This window comes from Notamacropus eugenii, chromosome 3 (assembly GCF_028372415.1).
Source record: "Notamacropus eugenii isolate mMacEug1 chromosome 3, mMacEug1.pri_v2, whole genome shotgun sequence".
Taxonomy (NCBI): Eukaryota; Metazoa; Chordata; class Mammalia; order Diprotodontia; family Macropodidae; genus Notamacropus; species Notamacropus eugenii.
The window spans coordinates 335,856,491-335,880,757 of record NC_092874.1 but is presented as its reverse complement, the minus strand read 5'-3'; the positions used below and the strand labels follow the sequence as shown (position 1 = coordinate 335,880,757).

At 43.4% G+C, this 24,267-nt stretch overlaps 3 protein-coding genes across 8 annotated transcripts in view; 2 read left to right on the top strand and 1 right to left on the bottom strand.

Annotated features, from left to right (window-relative positions):
• The window catches only part of SHMT1 (serine hydroxymethyltransferase 1), a 31,669-nt gene extending 21,309 nt beyond the window's left edge, over positions 1–10,360 (top strand). For both annotated transcript variants that reach the window (XM_072597090.1, XM_072597091.1), the window contains exons 9-12: positions 1,850–1,972; positions 6,097–6,213; positions 7,296–7,406; positions 9,182–10,360. In XM_072597090.1, the coding sequence (XP_072453191.1) occupies positions 1,850–1,972; positions 6,097–6,213; positions 7,296–7,406; positions 9,182–9,354 (524 nt within the window). In that variant the 3' untranslated portion in view covers positions 9,355–10,360. The remainder of the gene's footprint in view (positions 1–1,849; positions 1,973–6,096; positions 6,214–7,295; positions 7,407–9,181) is intronic.
• Positions 1,161–19,819, bottom strand: SMCR8 (SMCR8-C9orf72 complex subunit). 3 transcript variants are annotated; one of them, XM_072597089.1, is made up of 3 exons: positions 17,308–19,819; positions 15,271–15,687; positions 1,161–1,249 (listed from the first exon to the last, which is right to left on the bottom strand). In XM_072597089.1, exons 1-3 carry the CDS (start codon positions 19,677–19,679, stop codon positions 1,243–1,245), a joined length of 2,796 nt encoding a protein of 931 aa, XP_072453190.1. In that variant the 5' UTR covers positions 19,680–19,819; the 3' UTR covers positions 1,161–1,242. The 3 variants fall into 3 exon arrangements, with proteins under 3 accessions (XP_072453190.1, XP_072453189.1, XP_072453188.1); XM_072597088.1 differs by having other exon boundaries at positions 1,175–1,249; positions 15,211–15,687; XM_072597087.1 differs by lacking the exon at positions 1,161–1,249 and having other exon boundaries at positions 14,389–15,687.
• Positions 19,820–20,966: 1,147 nt separating this feature from the next.
• Positions 20,967–24,267, top strand: part of TOP3A (DNA topoisomerase III alpha) — a 38,076-nt gene continuing 34,775 nt past the window's right edge. For 2 of the 3 annotated variants that reach the window (XM_072597086.1, XM_072597084.1), the window contains exon 1: positions 21,062–21,251. In XM_072597086.1, the coding sequence (XP_072453187.1) occupies positions 21,199–21,251 (53 nt within the window). In that variant the 5' untranslated portion in view covers positions 21,062–21,198. Of the gene's footprint in view, positions 21,252–24,267 lie in introns of all 3 variants that reach the window. The other variant, XM_072597083.1, reaches the window with a different exon arrangement.

The following is a 24,267-nucleotide window of genomic DNA, read 5'->3' as shown; positions in this document are numbered from 1 at the left end:
TGTAGAGAGAAAGAAATCAAGAAAGAAAGAAGTCTAGAAAGAAAGAAATCTAGAAAAGAAGAAGTCTAGCAAGGAATCTAGAAAGAAATCTAGAAAGAAACCTAGAAAGAGATCTAGAAAGGTAGAAAGAGATGTAGGAAGAGGTTTAGAAATCTAAAAAGAGATCTAGAGTGTGAAGGATAACCAAAAAGACTTTTTAAAAATCATGTTGGGAGTAAAAGGAAGATCAAGGAGGGGACAGGACTATTTGGAGTGGTTGGGATGCCAACAAATACTGAACAGAAGGTGGAACTACTAAACCATTAATGTTTCTATTTTCCTTACCAAGGAGAAGCTGGCTCTAAATCAACCAACAAGCGATTATTACATGCCAGACCCTGTGCCAAGTGCTTGCGATACAAAGAAGGGCATTCTTTGCCCTCAAGGAGCTTATATTCTAATGGAAGAGACTACGTACAAATCAGAACATAGATGAGAGGTTTTTGTTGTTTGTCATTTGGAAGAGGACCATGACGTTAGGGAAGTGAAGGCATGATATGCAAATGACTTGGATTTAAATGAGGGAGGGCTGCAGAAAGTCACCAGCCTCACTTTCTTCTCTGGAGCCATCTGGGTTCAGAGGTGAGATAAAGATCAGGAAAACTAGAGATGGCATTGGATGCAGAGGGAGGCCTTGACTAATTCAGTCATTAAGGCTAGGTAAGAAATGAGTCAGAGAGTGGTCTCTTTACCTAATTAAAAAAAAAAATCAGTCTGGGAGTGGAAGACCCTCAGGGTTTCTGGCCAAAACAGAAATAATTGCTATTTACATTCACTCACCCAAACAGGGCCTAAACAATGACCACTAGAGCTTGGCCTGGGACCTATTATTGGCCAGAGTGACCTTAGAGGAGATAGTAGTACCTGCTGGAGATGAAAATAATACCATAGGAAGATTGATGGAAGGAACTCCCTCAGGATGCTTAGCTTGAAGGAGAGAGTACTTAGAGGGGACAAGGTAACTATTGTGAAGGACAAACTATTGTGATGGTCAAAGGACCAACGTGAAGGATTATACTTGGTCTTGAGGGACAGGACTAAGAGAGTTGCAAAGGGGCAGAGTTTGGCTGGTTACAAAGGAAAAATTTAGTATTTGAGCTGTCCCAAAGTGGTTCCTTCTGCCTCAGGTCAAAGTAGATTTCCCTTCACTGTAGATCTTCCAACAGAGGTTGATTGGCTCTGTGTTGGGTAACAGCTTCCTGTTCAGGTACTAGTTGGCAGAGGGAGATGGAAAAGGAAGAGAAAGAACAAACATTAAGTGCCTACTGTATGTCAGGTACTCTTCTCAATGAATATCATCTCATTGAATCTTCACAGTAACCTTGGGAGGTAGGGGCTATTATTATCACCCCCATTTTGCAGATGAAGAAACCCAAGGCAAAAAAGATGAAGTGACTTGCCCAGTAAGTGCCTGAGGCTGAATTTAAACTCAGATCTTCCTGACCCCATGCCCAACAGCTCTATCCATTGTGCCACAGAGCCGCTTGGTTGGACTTGCTGACCTCTTAGGGGCTAAGATTCCATCTGGATAAGATGGTCCTTATCCCCTTTGTTCTGTGTCTCAGCCTCAGGACCCTCCAGGGCAGAGATGGCCTGTGCTGGACAGAATGAAAGCTTTGCTTAGTAATTGTGCATTTATAAATATGAATTTGAGGAAAATCTTCAGATACTAAGTGGAAGGTATAGTAGCTCATTCTTGCTGGTTTGACTTTGTGGGGGTGGGACTTGAGGGAAAGGTATAGATAAGAGTTATCTTGATAACAATAAACATTTTTGCCCAATTGTTGACATAGAATCTCTTCCTGACTAGGAGTTGCAGTAGCTCTGAAGCAAGCCTTGACACCTGAATTTAAGGCTTATCAGCAACAGGTGGTTGCCAACTGCAAGGCCCTATCAGCAGCCATGATAGAGCTGGGTTACCACATAGTAACAGGTAAGTAAGTACTTGCACTGGGTCTGTTGGAGATCCTGTCTATCATTTAAGATGGGACAGTGGGGTGGTCTTGGAGTCAGGAAGACCTAAGTTCAGGTAAAAGCCTCAGGCTGTGTGACCCTTTTTGCCTCAATTTCCTCATCTGTAAAATGGGGATAATTAACAGCATCTACATCCTAGGGTTGTGAGGATCAAATGAGATGATAAATGTAAAGGGCTTAGCACAGTCCCCAACCAATAATAAATGCTATACAAAGGTCAGCTATTTTTATTGTTAGGGGTAGGTAGGTGGTGAAGTGGATAGAATGTGGGATCTTGAGTCATACACTTTCTAGCTGTGTAACCCCGGGCAAATCACTTAACCCTGTTTGCCTCAGTTTCCTCATTTGTCAAATGAGCTGGAAAAGGAAATGGCAAACCACTCCAGTATCTCTGCCAAGAAAATCCCAAATGGGGTCACAAAGGGTCAGACACAACGGAAAACAACTGAACAACAAAATTGTTATTGTTATTATTTATTAACAGTTCTGGATGGCAGAATCAGAGCTGTTCCTAGGGCAGTGGTTTCCAAATTTTATGTAGCGATGCCCTATTCTTTTTATAAAACAACACTTAACTCTCAAAACATCTAATGAAAACAATGTATAAACAACCTAAATAACGGCTGAACGGTCCTCACATCATAGGAGCACAGATTTAGAGATGGAAGGGGACTTTGAGGATATCTGGTCCAACCCTGTTGTTTTACAGTTTAGGAAACTGAGGCTTCTCAGAAAAGTTCATTGACTTTCCCAAGGTCACACAGTGAGGGGCAGAGTTAGCATTTGAACCAAGATCCTCTGACTCCAAATTTAGCACTTTTCCCACTATTCTGCCTTGCTTCCCCAAAGACAAAGGAGAATCATGGTGGCTATGGAATATTGAAGGTGGTGTTAAAGCTGACTCAAAAAGTACTCCTCAGGAGAGCATTGCTATAGTGCCTGCCCACTGGGGAGCCCCCCAGATCTCCTCACTATCACCAAAGGGTGGGATTTGTGGGGAACATCCCATGGGAACTAGGAGTGCTGTAAGAACTTCTACCTTCTCACAAGTGGATGGTCCTAGTCATTGTTTCATCCAGGGTTCTCCCCAGGGAAGAGGCCTAGGGCCGTGCATGGAGCCCCCAGGAGTGTGAGGGGAGGCTGCCTACCTCTTACAGGCAAATCCTACCAAGGAAAGCAGATTTACCGTTAGTTTCACTCTGGCTTACTTTTATTTGAAAACTTGTATCTTCACTGAAAAAAAGTAATAGTAGTTGTACTGTATTCAAATCTAGTCAATATTTTTTTTTTTTGGCAGGGGGTGGAGAGGGTTGTCTGGTGGGGTCAAGATATTCGCCCAGGGTCACATAACTAGTAACTGAGGCCAGATTTGAACTCAGGTCCTCCTGACTCCAAGGTGGGTGCTCTATCTACTGCATCACCCAGCTACCTGTACTATAATCAGTCACTTTGACTAGTACTTCAGATCCTTCCAGAGGGTCTTGTGCCCCTCCTTTACCCTCCACTCGAGTTTGAAAGATGATGACCTCCAAGGACCAAGTAGACACTAGGGATACAAAGAGAAAAAAACAGTCTACCTTTAAGGAGCTGACCTTCCATTTGAGACAGACAGCATGTAAACAAATAATTGGGCAACTAGGTGGAGTGTGTGCTGTGTCTGGAGTCAGGAAGATTCATCTTCCTGAGTTCAAATCTGGTCTCAGACACTTATTAGCTGTGTGACCCTGGGCAAGTCATTTAACACTGTTTGCTCCATTTTCTTCATCTGTAAAATGAGCTGGAGAAGTAAATGGCAACCACTCCAATGTCTTTCCCAATAAAATGACAAATGGTTTTTTTTTAATTAAACATTTGTATGTTTTATTTATAATTTACAGTATTCCATCAGAGCAGTCCTATTACTATGTTCCTAATTCTTAGCAATTAATTCATACAAAAATAAACCTAGGATTTTTCAGTAACTTCGTCAATGCATAACGAAAACCTCTGTAGTTATTAAGGGAGTTTCCACTTACCAAGGTGCTTTTTTCAACAAAATGCCCTGGCCGTTAGAGAGGGGCACAAGCCTCAACTAAAGATGTAATTCATTTACTCATGTGACAAGTTGATGTTCCCAGCCCTCCTTCCATGACAACGTTAAAACTAACAACAATAAACCAGTGTAACCATTTACAGTTTAGAGGCAATATGCCCTTTGACACCTCCATTTCCACTGAAGAGCTCGTTGTTCAGCCCTTGTCTCCCACCCGAGTCCCCTTCCTAAATGGATGAGATCAGCATTTAAGAGTATTATGCCAGAGTCCAACACATAAGTGATAAGCAGCATGGACCACAGACCAGTTGGCAGCAACAAGGAGGGCTGGTGAAGCTTCTAGGGAAGCTGGCCCTGAGTTTTCTATCCCCCATCAGTTCCCACTGGGATGACATTCTACCCAGGCCCTTTCACTTTGAATATTCACAGGGCCTCTTGGACATACCTTTAGCTCTTCCTCTTCTGACAACTCATCTCTGGGTTCTAGCTGACACCTACCCTTGCTCTGTGGCTTGCTTATCCATGATCCACATGATAACCCTCTGACAGGACTCAAACAAACATAATCCAGGGTGGGAAGTGAAGGAGGCAAGGGAGAGATCAAAGTGCTTTGGAATATTTGAGAAGGCAGAGAACACTTAACACTTAGTTTGGGTGGTGCTGTTGGGGAAGACAGTGGAAGAGGTGACCATGGAATTGATACTTGAAGTAAGATAAGTATTTTGAAAGGTGGAGAATGAGAGTATTCTTTCCAGGCATGGGAATAGTACATGTGAATATATGGAGACTGGCAATGGAATGTTGAGTTTGGGGAACAATTTTTTCGTAGTTTGTTTTAGTCTGTGTGAAGGATGGGTTGGAGAGGAGAGAAACGGGAGACACAAAAATTTATAATAGACAGAAGTCTGTTGTAAATGGTCCATGTGAGTAGTGGTGATGAAATCCTGAACTACTAGGTAATGTGGTATTAGTGAAGAGAAGGGACAGAATGTGGAATCTCCCATGGAAGCAGAATCAAACAGGAATTGGCACTATGAATTAGGCTGAGTAGGAACAGCCAAAGTAGTGAGATTTGCAGAAAGGGTCCACTTTTGGGAGGGAAGATGGCTGAGTCCAGTTTTAGACATGTTTGGTTTCCTTTTTCTGGAAGCATGTACAGTGATAAAAAGCAAATTTGTCAGTCAGCATTTATTAGATGCCTACTGTGTACCAGGTACTGTACTAAGCACTAGAGATACAAGGAAGACAGTTTTTGTCCTCAAGGAGTTCAATCTAATGGAGCAGACAGGATGGGGGAAATACTGTCTTTATGTACAAACAAGATAATAATAGAGAAGAAAGGTTTCTCATAGATGAGATTTTAGCTAGAACAAGTAGTCCAGGCATGAGGAACAGGTAAGTAAAAATGCCCAGAGTCTGGAGATGGAGTATCTTGTGTGAACTACCCCAAAGAAGCCAAAGTTGGGTAGCCGAGTACATGGAGGAAAGTAAGGTAGGAATGGGACAGGTTGTGAAGGGTTTTGAATGTCAAACAGGATTTTATATTTGATCCCAGAATTTATTAACTGGGGGGTTATGGGGTATGGTGAATGTCAAATCTGCCTTTTAGGAAGATGAGTCTGATAGCTCAGTGGAGGTTGGACTGTGGGAGAGGGAGTCCAGGTGTGAGGTGATGAGGGCATGTACAAGGGTGGTGGCAGCATCAGTTGATAAGGGGGCATATAATCACTAAAGGTAGAATTGTTACAGAAATGGCAGTGAGGCTTCTTTCTGCCATTGGGTTAGACATCAATTTCTCAAAGAGTAAGCCAGCATGGAAAGAACCCTAACTTTGGGGTCAGGGGCTCAGATCTTGTGTGTCACTCTCTGTGTGACCTTGGACAATTAAGTCTCTCTGGTCTTCAATTTCCTTATTTATAAAATTAAAGTCTTGGACTACATAAGCTCTAAAGTTCTCTCTAGCTCTAAATCTGTGGTTGTTACTGGTTTTCTTTACACAGAGGGAGGGACTCAGCTCTATGAATTTTTATATATCAAAATTGTTTCCCCAGGTGGTTCTGACAACCACTTGATCCTTGTGGACCTACGAAACAAAGGGACAGATGGAGGAAGAGCTGAGAAGGTGCTCGAAGCTTGTTCTATTGCTTGTAACAAGAACACCTGCCCAGGTAAGAGTCCCTTATAACCTAAGTGGAGAAAAACAACCGCATCCTTTTCCTCCTTCCACCTTCCCAAGGACTATTGTTTTCTTTAAACCACAGAAGGTACTTTGTTCAAAGAACTTGTTAGAATTGGATAGAGATCATCTAGCCTTCCTTTTACAAAAGAGGGAAGGGACCTGGAGAGACAAAAGGTGTCTTGGCAAATTACTAAGTAGCAGAATAAGGTTTGAATCCATATTTGAACCCAGTGATACCAAATTCATTTTACTGTCGTATCTTATAACCTAGCATATAGAAGGAATTAGGAACACTTCTTAAAATAGTGTTATATCACTAGGTATAATGAGTGCGACTTTTAGTTCTATGTAGGGAAGAACTTTCTTTAAATAATCAGTTTTATAAACCTGTCTGAGGAATGAGATTCAGGAAATCACAGACTTCATCAACTGGTTGTTTTTCAGCTGATAGGATTCTGTGATGCGTTTCTATGCTACAATGAGGATGTTCTGACCCTTTCTAGAATGGGAGATAATGCGCAGTGTCTCCCTATATCCATTTACTTCAGAATGAATTCTAACCCAACCAGGGAAATTTTCAAAAGTTAAGCTATAAGACCAAATTATTCTAAGGACTAACTTGGAATATTGAGTTTTCTTCTGCTTAGAAAGTTTTTGTAGCCACTTGGGAGAAGGTAAATAGGGACTTCTTGATGAGAAGGATCACTTTTTCCAGATTTGTGGGCTGTGATCTAAGAATTACCTTAAACAAAGTAATGGCTTACCCTCTGTAAGTACCGCATATCTGGGGAAATAACCTTTGGTGTCTCTAGCCCCAAGGCAACTTTTAAACCAAAGTTAATTTCATTGTAATATTCATTTTTCTAGCTCTTCCCCATCACCATATATATCCCTGATTTCAGGAGCTCTGAGAACACTGGTTGTTTCAAAACCATATACATAGTTGTATTAGAACACAGATGGGCTGGGCCAGAATCTGTACTGTAAGTCATCACCCTCAAGTGAGGTTTTTAAGTACTTGTTAGTAGTTTTGGCAAATGAAGAATTCATTGCTCTCTTGTTACTTCACAGGAGACAAAAGTGCATTAAGACCTAGTGGACTGAGACTAGGAACCCCAGCTCTGACCTCCCGAGGACTGCTGGAAAAAGATTTCCACAAAGTAGCCCATTTTATTCATGAAGGTAAGGATGAGGTATTATGAAGGACGTTACTAGGTTTGTGGATTATTCTCACTTGGGCTCAACAAATTCCTGGCAACACAGCCTTGGTTTCCACTGACTTCTCTGGTTGGTCAAATACTGGATGATACTGTTCACTGAGGGCTGACTTCAAGGTTCTTCAGGTTTCTTACTTCATGTACCTGCTCAAAGTGTAGGTGAAGGGCTGGGTTGAAGATCACTCATGTGACATGACTCAGCAACAGTGGTTGGCCCCAAGGGTGTGGCCTCAAGACCCTTTCAGGGGAATCTGTGACGTCAAAACTATTTTTATTACAAAAACATTTTAATTTTCAATATGGTAAATATCCACATTAAAAAAAGCCCTTTGGGGAGTCCTCATACTTTGAAAAGTATAAAAAGTCTTGAGACCAACCAATTTGAGAACCACTGCTCTAGAAGTTACACTCTCCTAGCAAAATCAAACTTTCCACAGGATTCTTTAAGACCCTTATTGTTCAGTTGTGTCTCTTTGTGACCCCGTGGACCATAGCACACCAGTGGGATTTCCTTAGCAAAGAAACTGGAATGGTTTGCCTTTTCCTTCTTCAGTGGATTAAGGTCAAGAGATTAAATGACTTGCCCAGAATCACAGAGCTCAATACCTGAGGCCAGATTTGAACTCAGGTTTTCCTGTCTCCAGGCCCAGTGCTCTATCCAGTGCCTTAAGACCCTTAAAGATTCTAATGTGGGTCTAGAAGATACATGAATACGTTGCCTTTTTCTTTTCCTTAAAAGTCAGACACCAGGCTAGAACCTAGATTTAAATGACATTTGTTAATCCCTTCTATAAACTGAAGTTTCAGGAAAAATTGATCTGGTTGATTGATCTGGGGTGTCCCTCTTTTGACCTAGCAGTTGAGACTGAGCTATTGAATTGCTGCCAAGGCATAAGTGGTAGAAGTCACTTATTTTTCTCTTTTCCATTAGGTATATTTTATAAACCTCAGCCAGCCTGCTTTAAGGTCATAAAATTGTAGACCTAGAACTGGTGAGACCTTAGCAATCTAGTCTAGCCCCCTCTTCCCCTCATTTTACAGATGAAGGGAACTGAGACCCAGGTTAAATGACTTGTGCATGGACAGTCAGCGGCAAAGTTGGAACCCGGGTCTTTTAATCCCAAACTGAGCTCTTTCCAAGGGATCACACTGCCCTTACTCTTCCTTCTGATGTGTAGGTTCATAAGGCTCAAGTCATCAGAGACTACTAGAAACCTAATTTTGATATGCAAAAACTCTTCACTGATGACTCAGCTGAGGGGTGAAATCAGCAGTTCCCTCCGTTAAATGCTTTTTAATTAAGTAGGATGATTCTTATTGAGAGGAGCACTGGATCTGGCATCAAGACTTTGGTTCCAGCATTTTGTGTGGCCTCAGGCATCTTTTTTGTTTCTTCATCCACAGAGGATGTACTAAATGATCTCTAAGGTTCCTTCTGTCTTTAAATTCTGTGACTTGCAAGACTTACATGGCGGTTATAACAATCATTCTCTGTATCTCTGGTCACATAGTGAAGTTGTTAGCTGGGCCTGCACCAGGATTTACACCACTTGGTTTATGGACATCAAGGATTTTCTTGTCCCTATTCCTGAATCCATATCTTTGGTATAGAGAGTGCATTACTGTGATCTGGATTTGTGTATTTTGATGTGTAACTTCATTGTAGCATATGCCTTATAAAAATGTCGTCAGCTTCTTGGTAAGCAGAGTAGCTTCCTTACTGCAATGTCGTTTCTGCAGGAATAGAGCTGACTGTGCAGATTCAGAAAGACCTCGGTCCCCAGGCCACCATGAAAGAATTCAAGGAGAAACTTTTGGGGGATGCGAATTATCAGGATATTATCAAGACCATCAGAGAAAAAGTGGAGAGCTTTGCAGCTGTTTTTCCCCTGCCTGGGATCCCTGATTTTTAAAATGACACTGAACACTGCCAACAGTCTCTGAGTTTCAGAGCCAGATTGGAAATATTAAGCCTGAAAGCTTAAGTGCCAAAATCCCCCTTTTAAAAAAAGGAAAGGAGAATGTATAATTGGGAGGGTGGCTAAGGGGAAAAGAAGGTTCGACTTTTTTATGGTGGGAGGTGGGGCTTTTTAGTGAGTGTTTCTAACATCCCTATATTGAAAAAATTACCATTTGGCAGTCACTGAGGACTTGGTCATGTACTCCTCCAAATCACAATTCTCAGTTTTAAAAGTTCATTATGGGTCTTTTGGGGGTATACTTTATGAATTAGTGAATTTATTATGAATCTTAATTACCTAATTTTTGTATAAGATCGGAATAGCCTTTTGGCCTTTATCCAAATGAACAGTGACATAATTTTAAAGTATTACTTAAATAATTTTACTTAACCTTCTCTGCAGTGGTCAGCTGGCTGGCTTGTGACTTATTGCGGCAGCTCAGAAAACACCCACATTAATAGCTTGTAAAAGTTATTCAATCTCAGTATCATGTTGTTCAGTAGAATGCCAGGAGAGCTGAATCATGTCCAGTTTAGTTGGAGAGAAAATTATTATGAAGCTTCAGCTGAGCATAAAATTACAAGCCTAACAAGTTTTGTGTCTGTTACAGTATTATGCAGGCGCTCCAAGTAAATGGTGTCTTTAATCCTTGGAGCTTTGGAGGGGAAGGTGCAAGGGTGACCCTTGTTTCTACGGGGACAGATTGTGGTACTTGGCAATGACAGCTTTCTATTCCAGTGCCAGACATTGGTCTAATCTCTACACTCAGGGTACCTGAAGCTGGTGCCTTCCCAAAGAAACTATCTTTCAAACAGCTGAGTGCAAAACAGTAATGACCACTTTTTAATAAGCACAATAAAATTAACCACAGAATGTGACAAGAATTATAGCTTTAAAAATACAACCAAATTTGTATTTCAAAAATATCTGAACTCAAATAAATTAATTTTTTACAGTACATTTCTCATACTATTCATTTGGCATTAACTCATACTTGTGCAGCAACACCTCTAAAATGATATTACAGACATGCCAAGTATACTACTTCCATTGGGCACTTGTTTAAAACTACTGCTTACACAATGTGTACACATAACTTACAAACAAGTGAACATGCAATAATAAAATAGTTTTTCTTTAAAATAAGTGAGAATTCATCACAGCCCATGTTCCTCACTGCAACCTGAAAGGCAGTATTTATCTTGACCCAATCAATATTCCCAATTCCTCAGTGTTGGAATTGTCAGGGAGACTGTACCCTGTACCTCTGCCTTCTCACATCAATCAGCCCATCACCCTGTGGATGACTTGATTGACTTGATTCACCAGTTTTCCCATCTGTGCTTCCATCTGGGATCTGGCATCAGTAGTGACTTTTGTACAGTGGTCTAAAGTGCATGCACACATACAACGGCAGTGAACTGCTCCCTCTCCCTAAAGTGATGAACATATTCTTTACAGGACTGAGGTTGACAGCACTACTGCTTTGGAAGAGTTCATTTCTTTCACTTGAGTAAGGGAACAAACCCAACAGGACTAGTTACTTGGTCTTGAGGTACTCATGAACCTTTAACTTCCTTTAACTAGACTGCCTTCCCTTACCAGAAGCATAACAGACTCACTGAGTCAAGACCACAAGCTTCTCAAAGCAGAGACAGAGACAGCTTAAGGTGCTGGAAATTTCAGTTGTTGTATTATGTCCCAATTTAGGAGTAAAGAAAACCCTGTTGCCTCCCTCTTTTTGCCTGTGTAATAAGTTCTCCTATTTCCTAATACAAAGTACAATTTTGGGGGAAAGCCAGAAAAGTTTGATTTAAAGCACATATCAAGACATCCTTTCTGAATTCTTAGGGAGGCAAACTTGAGAAAAACGACTTGACCTCAACCCTTTTTTGACTCTTCCAAAGGCTGCTCTGATGAATTCAATTAGTCTGAGAAGGTGTGCCCAGTTGTTGCACTGACAGACACCACAAAGGTAACACTAGGGACTATGACCTGACATGCAACACTGAGGGTTTGCTGGGAGGATACATGCTCTTGGTATTGACAGAAAACCAGACTGTTCAAAAGCAAGCAATCATTTTTCCTTAGAGGACACTTCAAAGAACCTTAGCAGCCCTGGCAAGCATATTAAAAACCACTGGCCCCCTCTACGGTCTTCAAATGGGGTCAGGTTATTCATTTAGGTTTGAATTATACTCTAGTATACTCCAAATAAAGATTTGTCCATATACATAAATAGAAATAAAAAGTATGCTTGGAAAATTACATGTTCCAATTAGGTTGACTGGAGACTAATTTTTAAAATTGAGAAATATGTGAAACCACCCAATTTTTCCTGGCAACATTTATGTAAAAATGAAAATCTCCAACTCCAGAAGGGGAACACTTGGCTTGGAGAAGCGATGAAGTTGGAGATAGGAGATTAATATGGCTTTATACATGCCTTTTAATTTTCTAAACAGGGATTTTAAAACATGTACCTGTAAATCCTTAACAAGTCTGATAATCAGGTTTACATCACCTAATTCTTGACTTAGTTGATTTCCTCTCAAAAGGTGGTAGAAAACAGAAAATACTGAAGATTTAAACCTCAAACTTAAAAACAAAAGCTTTATCTGTTACCTGAAAACAAATCATGGTGGCGACAACAACAAAGATTAAAAGGTAGGGCTAATGTGACCTACTTTCTGGGATGTGATTAATTACCCAAGTTTGAGTTTTGTTTTTAAATGTTTTCTATGATATTTATTGTGCTGATTACAAGGGGGAAAAACTTTGAAGGAAAATGTTAAGCATTTTATCTGAGTATCCGACTCTTACATCCCTGCCCTTCCCCAATTAAAAAAAATGTGTAATAATTAGATTCAACTTTGTGGGAAAAAAAAAAAGTCTTACCACAGGTCTTACCATTGAGTGCATTTAAGATAATTCCATTTTGTGGGGATTTTTAAAGACTTATACCCAAAGTTGCAAACAACCCCTGGTAATTTTTTCAAAATCTGCTGAAAATGAAATTCTTTTACTGAATAATATTTTTGGAATTCATACTCCCCCAAATTATTTTCCATTTGAAATACAGCTCAAAAACTTGTCAGTCCACCTTTCTTAACGATGACTTTTGTCAAGTTTTTTTTGAGAGTCTTTCAGAGTCATGAGCTGCAATCAAATTCATATAGGAAAAAGGCTGTCCTATTCATTGTCATGGATTTTCATACCTTACTGTCTACAATTTTGGTAACACCGTCCAAAATGCCATTGGGGTCAAGATTGGGAAAGAGTTCCTTTCTCCACTCCTACTCCCCAACCTACTCTATTCAAAAACCACCACAGTAAATGACTTAAGCCAGATGCATCACACACCAGAAATGGATCTGCTGCCTTTACCTATTTTCTAGCTAAAGCAATTATTTATCACTATTACCTTTTGCATTGAGGGAGTCCTGCAGTGGAAAGCTTAAAATCCAAATAGCAGTGGCAGTTCTGATGATACTTTTCTGGTCTTTCACCAATCTTTTCCTTTAAAGAGAAACTGCAGCTGCCTCCTTAGTGGATGCAAAAGCACTGTTTGACCACCCAGCTAAGATACACAAGTGTTTGACAGATTTGAGAGGCAAGACTTTCCAAATAAGTCTATGTTATGAATAAGATTTATGCCTGACATTTCAAAGGCACCCGGAAACTCTTTCCCTATGTTTTTTGCTATGGAAATGTGTGAAAGAAAGAAAAAACCCAAAGAAATCCAAGCTGCTCCATTGTGGAAAAAGTCCCCAGGTTCATCATTTTGACAAGCAATATTAATTACATGGGAAAATGGGAAGGGAGAGGGCATGGTTGTCCTTTCCCTCTCTTAAGCTGAACAGCTAGTGGAGGAGAGAAAAAAATACAAAAATAAATTCCTTCTCCACATTCCCTTTGGGAGTTGCAGAGCATACGGGACATGATACATACCCCCGTTCATGGAAAGGGGCAGTAGCAGAATGAGGTCTGGCTTCAAAGAAACACTTTTGGGTTAGGACACTAGGAACAGTACATCAAACTTGAAAAGTTTGGAAACACAACAGGAAAACACAAATATACTACCTTAGAATCTTCCACTGACATTGGCTCAATGGCAACACCACATTCAAGTGCAGAATTCAGGGTTGCTTCACATCTATAATTACATTTTTTGTGGAATAAATTAAAAACAGTAAAACCTCATGGCTCGAAATAAAAACAGCATTCTTTGAAAATATTTAAAATTTAAAAGTTGCAAGAAAACACTAGTCTCCATATTCTGGTGGCAGATGTGAATGAGTGAAGATGAAAGCCAAGAGTGATATCTAGTCTTGAGATTAAATGCAATCTTCCCCATCACCTATTAAAAAATTACCTATAAATCCCTTGTGGAGATAGAGGACACACTATGAGAACAGAAAAAGGTCAAGAGGTAGGCACTATCCTCTCCAACCCATCACCATCATCAAAGGATGGGCTAGTCTAAGTCCATTTTCCAAATGTTTCTTCAATCTGACCAAAATTAATTCAGGGAATTTTAGAACACAAGAAACCTGCTAGTCACATGAAATGAACCACAGCCCTTAGTTCAGCTAGTAAATCCCACCCTCTCAGAGGCAGTAAAGAAGTTGTGAAGGCTTGATGGATAAAAGGATTTGGAGTTGAAAGTGGTGATCTGTAGTTTTAACACTTCCCCAGAGCTTTGCCATGACAGCCAACTAGATCATGATCAGAGAGAAGACAGCAGAACAAAACCATGTTAATTGCCAATCAGTGGCTTGATGGTACTGGTCAAACTGGTAACTTTGGCCCCACCCCTTCTATGCCCTCTGCCTTACTCTTGGTTGTCCTGGAATCATTCAAATCATTATCTTCCAATCATTTCTGCTGACACACTGCAGATGGAAGCTCAAAAAGTCTGGGAATATCTCCCCTACTCCCCCCCCACCTCCATTAAAATTTAATAATGAAACAGGCAGACAAGGCACAGATGAATTTCTCTGTGGGCACGACAAACAACTGAAGGTTCTAACACACATTCATCACCACTCAGCGAAGACTGCTTGAGACATTTCCTCAAACTACCCCGTCTGTAGGTGCTTTCAAAATGGCAGCTGCTGTGCTTTCACTCTTTCCATCTCAGTGGTCAAGGACCAATCAGTTTCTGGGGACTACAGTTAAATACCTCCTTTAAATACAACAGGCTCCAGTGATGTCAGATAATTACAGGGCCACTGCCAATTACCTGAGCTGTTAATGAGAAATCACTAATGTGCAAATTAATACATTAAGCTTCTATTTGCCATAGTTAGGTTGATTTCCCTGCTTATTTTGCCCCTCAGTGTGATGATGGTTTGATGGGGTTCCTTTTGGGTTTTCTATGATGCCTAGAGATATGTAGTCCTGATGTAGCTTATAGTGAGTTTTTGCAATATCAAGGGGCATTTTGACTTTAAAGGACCCTTGCCCCCATTGCTGTAAAATGAAGAGCTACTTGGAATCTAGGAGCCTGACCATAACAAACAACTGACACAACAAAGAACCTAATGGTAGCTGACTGCCCTCTTAAAACATCTTCAAGGAAAGCTCGGCTGTGAAAAATATCCCATACTTGGTTCCTGAGTGTCAGGAACCTTTTAGACACCTGCATTTCCCCAGCTGGAGAAGCCCTGATGCTACTAACATTTTTCACCATCTAATTTTCTTTTCCAATGAATAGCAGAAATATAAAGTCAAACTCAGGCAAATGTTTGGTCATCCCCATTGCACCCTCGGACCCTAAGTCATGTATGTTTCTGGGAAACATACCTGGGAAACAGCTGGGAACAGGCCTAGATTTTGTACAAAAAGCTGGGAACATAGTCAAACCTGAGCATTGAGGGATTGGGCCTGACAGGCTCTTGGATGTATTGCAGCTTGAGCAGCTCAGCCAAATATTGCACCACTTTGACATCCTCATTCACCAGGCCCAGGTGCAGCTTCAAGAAGTTCACCTGTCGGCCTACCACAGACTGCTCTGTCTCCTTCTCATTGATGGGCAAGTGTAGGTGATGACAGAAAGCGTAGAGAAAGGCCTTAGAGCATAGCTGGGTTAGGACGCTCTGCACATGCATGTAGTATGTGCTCCCCCGTTTGATCTGGGTTCGGTGATCTGCCAGGCGGGGCACCAAAGTGCCTCGGTAGAGTGGGCACCGCAGTGTTTTGTTGTCCAGATCTAGGATGCTAGTGTAACGGCTGTATCGGTTCAGGGAATGGAGGGTGTTGACACCAGCTGGAGAAACCACTCTGAAATAGATGGGCAAAGGTTAGTAAGGACAGTGAGACTCAGGAATACAAGAAGACAAGACAGGAAAATTAGGTGATTTGGGCATCTTCAATGACCTCTTTCCTCTAAACTGTTTTCTAGATTTAAAAGTTTCTCCAGAAACTAGAGTTTACCTTTGCAGAGAGCTTCTATAAATTATTGTTTTATAGAGCAGAGAAACAGGAGCTGTTTACATAAGAAATGTAAATAGTGGTGTTGTTGTTTTTTAAGTTTTTACTGACATGCTATTAAATACTTTGGATTACTCAATCCAGGGAGCAAGTACTGGCTAATGTAACCTCTCACAATGTTTTCCTCCTTTGAGATTCTATAGTTCTTTATGCTACTGATCACCTGAGTACATCCAATTTCCTTAGTCACTTACCCAAAGAAATCTTCAATACTTCAATGATTGCAAAGGTAGAATTAGAATCATGGCATTCAAGGACTAAAATATTTTATTAAATTCAATGAACACTTAGCAAGTGTCAACCATATGTCAGGCACTGGACAATGTACCAGGATCATCCCTCTCATTCTACATCATGTGTCTCTTCCCTGCCTCCACAATTCTAAGTCTCCCCCATGAGTCATCTTCCATGATAAAACAACCTCTTGCCCTTAAAATATCACTGTGAAGTAAAAAGGCAGGTATGAATACCATTTTGTAGATGAGTGAATTGAAGCTCTGATTTGGAATAAACGTTTCCAAAGTCCCACAGTTAGTTGGGAGAAAAGCTAGGACTAAAACCTAGGTCTTAACTCGCACAAGACAGCTGGTTTATTTCCAGATTAAGCATTTCTTATTCTTATCCTATAAACATCTTGTCCCATTGATAATCACAGCCCATACCTTTCTTCCCTAGGGGTCCTCGGAATTCTTCAAGTTGCCTTTCTTTGACAATTTCCCTCCCTTATGATAAGCTATTATTAGCAAACTCTTTCAAACCCTTCTTCAAGTTGTTTTTCCTAAAAAAGTCTTTTTAATAGTTAAGACAGAAAAAAATTAGAGAAAACCTAAACACTATCACCCATGTATCTCTATATCTGATTCTTGTACTTTATATTCCATTTCTGTCTTATATCATGATCCTGATATTAAAGCTTGTTATACATGCCAATAAAGTTGTCAAACTTCACGAATTTGGGGGAAGGGGAGAAAGAGGCAGAAGAAAGATACTATAATGAAAAGTCTGAATCAAACTTGTCCTGAAAACTGCTGACAAAGTACTCCCAAATAGAAGTTCTACTGCAATGAACACATAAGAAATATTTATAACTGGCAGTATTGGTGGCATGTAATCAGTGTGCTAAAGTACTTATAAGTAATTACTTCAACTAGGTTAAACATGTTCTCTGCATTAGCTATGGAATGAGAGGCTAGATCACCTGATAAAAGGAATTTTAGGTAACAGCCAAGCAGGTGAGAAAGGTATGGGGGGGAGGGGGGGCAGAGATTCAGGGAAGGGACCTTGCCAAGGCCCTTAAAATTATACTCAGCTGGCAGCTATCTGTCTACTGTCTTGAGACCTGCTTAGGAGACCAAATGAATATATGCCCATTATCTACCTTATGAAGAAGTTCTCTCTCTAATCATTTACCTCTGCAAGCCAATAAGTTTCCACTTCTGAAAATCCATTATGTGCAAAGGGGAAGAGACCCAATGTTTCACAGGCTTGGCATATTTGCCATAGTTGGGAACAAAGATGGACAGAGCTGTTACGAGCTTCTTCACTATTGCTTCATCTTCCCCTAGCACAATGAGAGTCCTCCCACTAAGCAGAGAATAAATTGCAGGGTGTGCAAAGGGGTACTGCCTAATGAATTTTAAGGCATTCTGCCCAGCCTTTTTTTTATGCCTTTCTGAAAAGAGGCCAATGTGATGGGCAGGAGACGGAGTCCTATCGGAACTGGTGGATGCTGCACTGCTCATGTAGCTGGTGGAATCTCCATACTCATTAAGGCTGATCTTACTGACATCCCTGCTGCTTCTCAGGCAGCTTGGGTCCAGGTCATAAGGAGAAAGGCCTTCTGTTGTATTCTCCTGGGAAGAAGAGTTGATATTGTCCACTGAGAAGTCCACATGAAATCCCTGCTGCCTCTCCTTGTAACGCTGTGGAGGAATACTGACCACTCCATCTTCATCGAACTGTTTCTGTGTTTGGTCAGAATTTGGTATGAGAAGACTTGAACTCTCTTTTCCAATACAACAAGCAGAATCTGTTTGTGCTAACATGTTTTCTGAACTGCCCTCTGTCTCACCAAGATCCTGTTGGCTGACACTTGCACTAAAGTGAATAGCTCCTTCATCATCCTCTGCATAAGGCTCTTCCACATAAGGTTCTTCATTAATGGCACTTGGGTAACTTGCCTTAAAGTCATCAGGGATCAAGGCCTCTGAGGGACAAGTGCTAAGAACCTCAATACTGTCCTCACTGATAGTCCTCCGGCTGACTGCTTTGCTCCGGACCACCTGAGGGCTCAATGGGATAGTCAAGCTTGCCTGACTGTCTGACTTAGATAGAACAGAAGTAGACTTTTCAGTGCCCAAAACCTCAATGCTTTCACCACTACTGATGCTTCCTTTCATATCCATGTCAAGGTAATCCAAGTTCTCCTGATGATCATAAATGCCAGATTCTGGCACCTCAGACTCTTTGAATTCATCTCCAACTTCCTGCTCCATCTTGATAAGTACAGACTCCACACTGGACTTAAAAGATCCCACATTAATTAACACTTTAGGAATTGGACAGTCTTCCAAAGATCTGGAGTGCAGCTTGTCCTGACTATATTCTATGGGTGTATTATCCTGTTTCTCTACTACTTTATCATCTAAAATGACCAAGTCTTCAAAGAGGAAGTTAGTTACACATTGCTGTTTCAAAAGAGCTCTGTCAATCTGGCTGGTCAAAAGGTAGCATAAATCTCCTCTAAACATATGTTCAATGTGATTCAACTGAGCCAGGGTCTGGGTGAAAAACTCAGTGTCACAAAGTTCTTCCAAGGTTTTCAGCTTCTTGTCAAAACATTTAGCAGACTTTGCCTTGATGAGCTTGGGGGTATATGAGGTTCTTCGCCTATAAAGATTTCTTTCAGCAGACTCATCAGGGTTAGAGGTAGTGGATGCCTGGTCAGCTGATTGATCCTGGACACGCTCGGGCTCACACGGATAGCTATCAGATGCCTTCAGTTTTCGGTGAGGATAAGATCTGATTTGCTTTAACAAGTCCTGGTGTTCAATAATGGATTTTTCCACACTGGCCAATTCGTTGGCTTTCTCAATGGCCTGAGAGGAATAAAACCATTTATCGCTAGCCTTTTTCTGGATCTCTGTTTCCGTGTGCAGCACAGTCCTGGTGTAATCCAGGTCTTTCAATTTCTTTTCAAGTTCATTTGCAAAAGCCTTTCTATTGCCTTTCTTCAAGCACTCTGAAGCCTTAGAGAACTCAGCTGAGAGCTCTTGGAACTGCTGCATGATTTTAAGTTCATCAGTGGAAATATAGGCCATGCAAAACGGCCTGACGAAACCCCTGGCCTCCAGGTCATAAAGGGTGAGATGATGCACGTACGCAAAGGCTCCTTCCTTCGAATCCCCCAGGACCACCTTGGAGTCCTCCACGAAGTTCAGCTTGGGGTAGGCACAGCCAGACGGATGCCCCACGAAGGAGGCCTGGTAATCCACAGACATGATCCGGAGGGAGAAGTAATTGAGATCGAAGGTGCCAAAGACTTTGGTATCGTCGGGGATGGTCAGCAAGGGCTGCGGCCCCACCTGCTCGGAGAACTCCGAGATGAGGATGAAGTCCCGGGAGAACTTGGCCCCCGACAGCTTGGACCAGGGGTTGGCCCCCTGGCTGGCAAAGGGGAAGAGGGGCACGGAGTACTCCTCCGGCAGCGCCGGCTCATGGTAGGGCTCGTCCTCGTACTCTTCCTCTTTGGTGAAGGCCACCACGTCAGGGGCGCTGATCATATTTCCAGTTATGCTGAAAGGGCATGAGGGAGCAGAAGTGAAAGCAGGAAGTCAGCCCAGAACACCGGGAGGACCCGGGAGCGCCGCAGGCTCCCTCGGTGGCGGCCCCGGGGTTCTGGGCCCCCGCTCCTCACCACATCCGCTTCCTCCGGGGGCTTCGGTGTCCTCATCCAACCGGGTCCCTCGCGCCCCGGGTGCCCCCGAGGCCGGGTTCCGGGCCAGGCGGTCGGCTGCGGCCCCTGGAGGGGCCAGGACCGGGGAAGGGAAAGCCTCGTCCGCCCCTCCTCACACCCGCGGCTAACTCACCCTCAGCCGGGCAAAGCGGGGCCCACCTACGCCGCCGCGGCGCCCGGGGGCTTTCCCGGCCCGAGGCTGCGGGCGGCCGCGGTGTCCGATCAAGCGTTGCCGCCGTCCCCGCGACTGAAGCTCGCAGGAATGAAACCGTCCCGGATTCTCGGACGCCACAGTCAGCGGCGAGCTACTGCGGGGCCGCCATCTTAGGATCACATGACTCACAGACCGGCCCCTTCGTAAACCGGAAGCACCTACGTAGAGCTCTTCACAGAAGAGCATTATGGAAGGAAAAAGGAAGGAGGAAAGAAAACGAAAGCGATAAAGTGTTAGGTGGGCCGGGCGGGAAAAGGACTGGGAACCAATTGGGAAATGTTCCTATGGGCGGGAATTCCTAAGGAAGAGAAAAAAGGCCTATCCGTGGAAAGCTGTTACGCCACTGCGCCTGGGCTTTCTGGGAGTTGTAGTCCCCGACCCATCGCGAATGACAGGAAGCTGAATGGCTGGGGGAAAAGCAACCTCGCTAGACGCCAACACATCCCAGGAGTTGTGGTGCCGGATGCGGGGACTAGAAGCTGAATGGCTGGCGGAAAGCAACTATATCACACTCCAGGGCATCCTGCAAATTGTAGTCCTGATACTGGAAGTGACAGACAGTTGGGAGGCCGGTGGACGTGGAAGACAGCTATGCCGTGCGCAAAGACATGCTGGGAGTTGTAGTTCGCGATACTGAGAGTGGCCAGTGGAGGAGGAAGGCCTCTATTCGGCGTGCCAAAGCATCCTGGGAGTTGTAGTTCCAAATATGAGGCCCGACGGGAAGTCGTGGGCTGGAGTTTTGCCGGGCGGGAAAAGCTCCGGGGCCGCCAGCTGAGATTTCTGAGGGCTGCAGAAGCGCCTGGGAGGGTCCGCCCTCCTCGCTGTCAGGATGAGCTGCTGGGGCTCGTCCCGGCGGGTCTAGTTCGTCCCCCTCGGAGCTCGGGGGCCGACGCGGTGGTGACGGAGTGAGGAGCGCTGCCCTGGGCATAAGCCTCGAGGGCCCCCCGGGGCCGGGACGATGGGCCGGGGCCGGGGTCGCGGGCCCGCTGCCTCGGCATGATCTTCCCGGCCGTCCGCTTGGGCCTCCGCGCTGCGCGGAGCCTGCTGGGTCCGCCGAGCCGCCCCCTGTCCCGGGACGCCATGGAGGTGGCTTTCCGAGGCAGCCGCCGGGTGCTGTGTGTGGCGGAGAAGAATGACGCGGCCAAAGGCATCGCGGACCTGCTGTCCGGCAGCAGGATGCGCAGGGTGAGTGGCTGGCCGCCGGCCGCGTGCCGCGCTTCACAGCGGGGGAAACTGAGGCAGGCGGGTTAAGTGACGTGCCCAGGGGTGGATTTCACGGGGAACCCCGCTTTGGGCTGTCTTGTTTCGGGAGGCAGATTTCACCCCGGTGTGGTCCTCCCAGAGGCGAGGCGGCCAGAAGCTGCGGGAGGGTCCGAGGCCTCTGGAGAGTGGCCAGCCCGAAGTTAAAGCTGGCCGTGTGACCCGGGGCAAGGCGCCTCACCCTGCTTGCCTCAGTTTCCCCCTCTGTAAAATGAGCTGGAGAAGGAAGTAGCAAAATCCTCCAGGATCTTTGCCGAGAAAACCCATGAAGAGCCTAACATGCCAGAAACTCACCGAGAAACAACAACTTCTTCACTGCAGGATTTGAATTCAGGCCCCTTGGCTTAGGTCTGGCCAGCGCATGACAGTCTTGTGATTTTTGACAAGGCACTTAAACTCTCAGTGCCCTAAGCCAGTTTTCTCCAAACCATTGTGACTGCTTCCCCCGTTAGTAACGTGTTATCTTTTCCTCTGAAGTGGTGTGACCTTGGGCAAGTCTCCCTGCCTCCCTTTGGTGTTCCCTATACCAGTAATTGGGTAGTGGGGGCAGAGGAGGAATGGATGAAAGTAAAGAGCTGAGAATGACTTTCCAGGTTGTGAACCTGGAAGAATGGTGGTGGTCTCCACAGAAAGAGGGAGGTTAGCAGGAGGGGTGGGTGTAGAGGAAATGATAAGTTGGGTTTGAGCTGTTTATGGGACTGCTTCTAGACCTGTCCCGCAGGTAGGTGGAGAGGTGGGAGTGGAGCTCTGGAGAGAGAGCGCGATTGGATTGGGGCGTTATCTGCATAGAGACGGTGGCTGACTGAGAGAAAGTGTAGAGATAGAGAAGAGGAAAGGACCAGGGTAAAGGCCTGGGGTACGCTGAGGGATAGATGCTGATCCTGTAAGAGACACTTGGAGAAAGTTTGGTTGGACAGGAAAAAGGGAATTGTAGAGAACCATGTTGTGGAAACCCAGGGAAGAGAAAGGAAGCAATCAGTGATGTCAGACAGCAGAGAAGTCAAGAATGACAGCTGAGAAGAAACCATTGCCTTTGGCAATGAAGAGATCATCGGTGATCTTGAAGAGCTGTGGGGATCAAGCTAAAATAGAGATCCCTGCAGGCTACACATTGATGAAGAAAACCACAAGTTAATATTACCTGTATTGTATTGTGAGACAGCTATATGGCTCATTGGATAGAGCTCTGGAGTCAGCAAAACCTGAGTTCAAAGCCAGCCTCAGACACTAGCTTGGACTTGTGATCTTGGGCAAGTCATTTAACTTCAGTTTGCCTTTCAGTTTCCCACTGGAGGAGAAAATGGCAAACCATTCTAGTCTCTGCCAAGAAAACCCCATGGACAGTATTGGTGTGTGATGGTCCATGGGGTTACAAAGAGCCAGACACAACTGAATGAACAACATCAAATATTGTATTGTATTTTTATTTATTTTATTAAATATTTCTTAATTACATTTTAATCTGGTTCAGGCCTCTGGCTTGCAGCCTCAGGGTTTGATAGTTCTGAACAGTTTTTGTTGAGTTAAAATTTAGATTGTAAGGATTTGTGAGGTGAGAAAGTCAATGTCAGTACAGACATCTTCTTTGACAATAGGGGTTCTTTACTCTTTTGGTATCATGGACCCCTTTGGCAGTGTGCTGGAGTCTAAGGATTCCTTCTAAGAACACGTTGAAGTGCATAAAATAAAATAAGTTTACAATGAAAACAAATTGAAATACATTTATCAAAATATTTTTTAAAATTCACAGGCAGTACCCCCTTCCCCAATGAGAATTTGACTATGAAAAGAGAACTATAGAATTGTAAATTGAAGAGGATGATAGTCAAATGGGATTTTTTAGGGATATCAGGGGAGGATGTTTAAAGATATCAGAGAAAGAATTAGTGGATAAAGAGAAATGAAAATCAAGGAGAGAAGGCATAATCAAATGACCAGTTTCCTGGGGAAGAGAAGAGTGGGGATGCGATCTATGGTAGAAGCAGAGTTTGCTATTGGCAACAGGAGGGGTCATCTTTTTTCTCCAAACAAAAGTAAAGGAGGAGATTTGAGGGGATCATGCTGAGGTGATTTGAAAGGTGACATTGATAGAATCAGCAGCTCACAATGGATAGCTTCAGTTTTTTCTGTGAGATGTCATTCAAGGTCCTCTGCTGAGAAGGAGGGAGGACTGGTAGTTAGAGAAGAGAAGGTTTGCAATAGTGGTTGGGGATATTTTGTATAGAGATTAAAAGGATTGTTTAATGAAGTAGTGAGACTGAATAACAAATTTGTAGTGGTTGTGTGACTCCAGCAAGCAAAAGCAGAGAAAGTGCGAATAATTCAGGTTTGGGATTTTAAGAGGGATGAGCAGCTATTGGACAAGGGATTCAGGGGTCAGGGACAGTGAAGACTAAAAGGTCTGAAGTGAGGAAAGTGAGGAAGCCAGAGTAGGAGTGATGGCCTGAGGAATCATGGTGGGGAGAGGGGCTGGGTTATAGGGAGAATGACTTTGGGGGCTAGAAGATTGATAACTTCCAGAAGATGAATAGGGTGATATGTCTGGATGGAGTCAACCTTAAAGGAGAGGTCACTGAGTGACACGTGGGTTGTTGTGTTCATCCTTCATTGCCGAAGAAGACCATGCCATCAGAGAAATAGTGACATGACTTGCACTTGACTTTGTTTTGAGTGAGGGAGGGCTGTGCAGGTCACCAGCTTCACTTCTCCTCCTGAGCCATCTGAATCCAGTGACCAGATATTCATCAGGATGACTGAAGATGACCCAGGATGCACTGGGAGACCTTGGGCCCTTTAGGCCAAGGTCTATACAGGAACTCACTTAGGGTGAGATAACGCCCATTCTTTGAATTGGCCTGTTTAAGAAGTAGCCAGGGCACAGCCCCTTTAATGAGGCAAAGAAAAATAAAGACATCAGACTGGGAGGGAAACAGCAACGGTT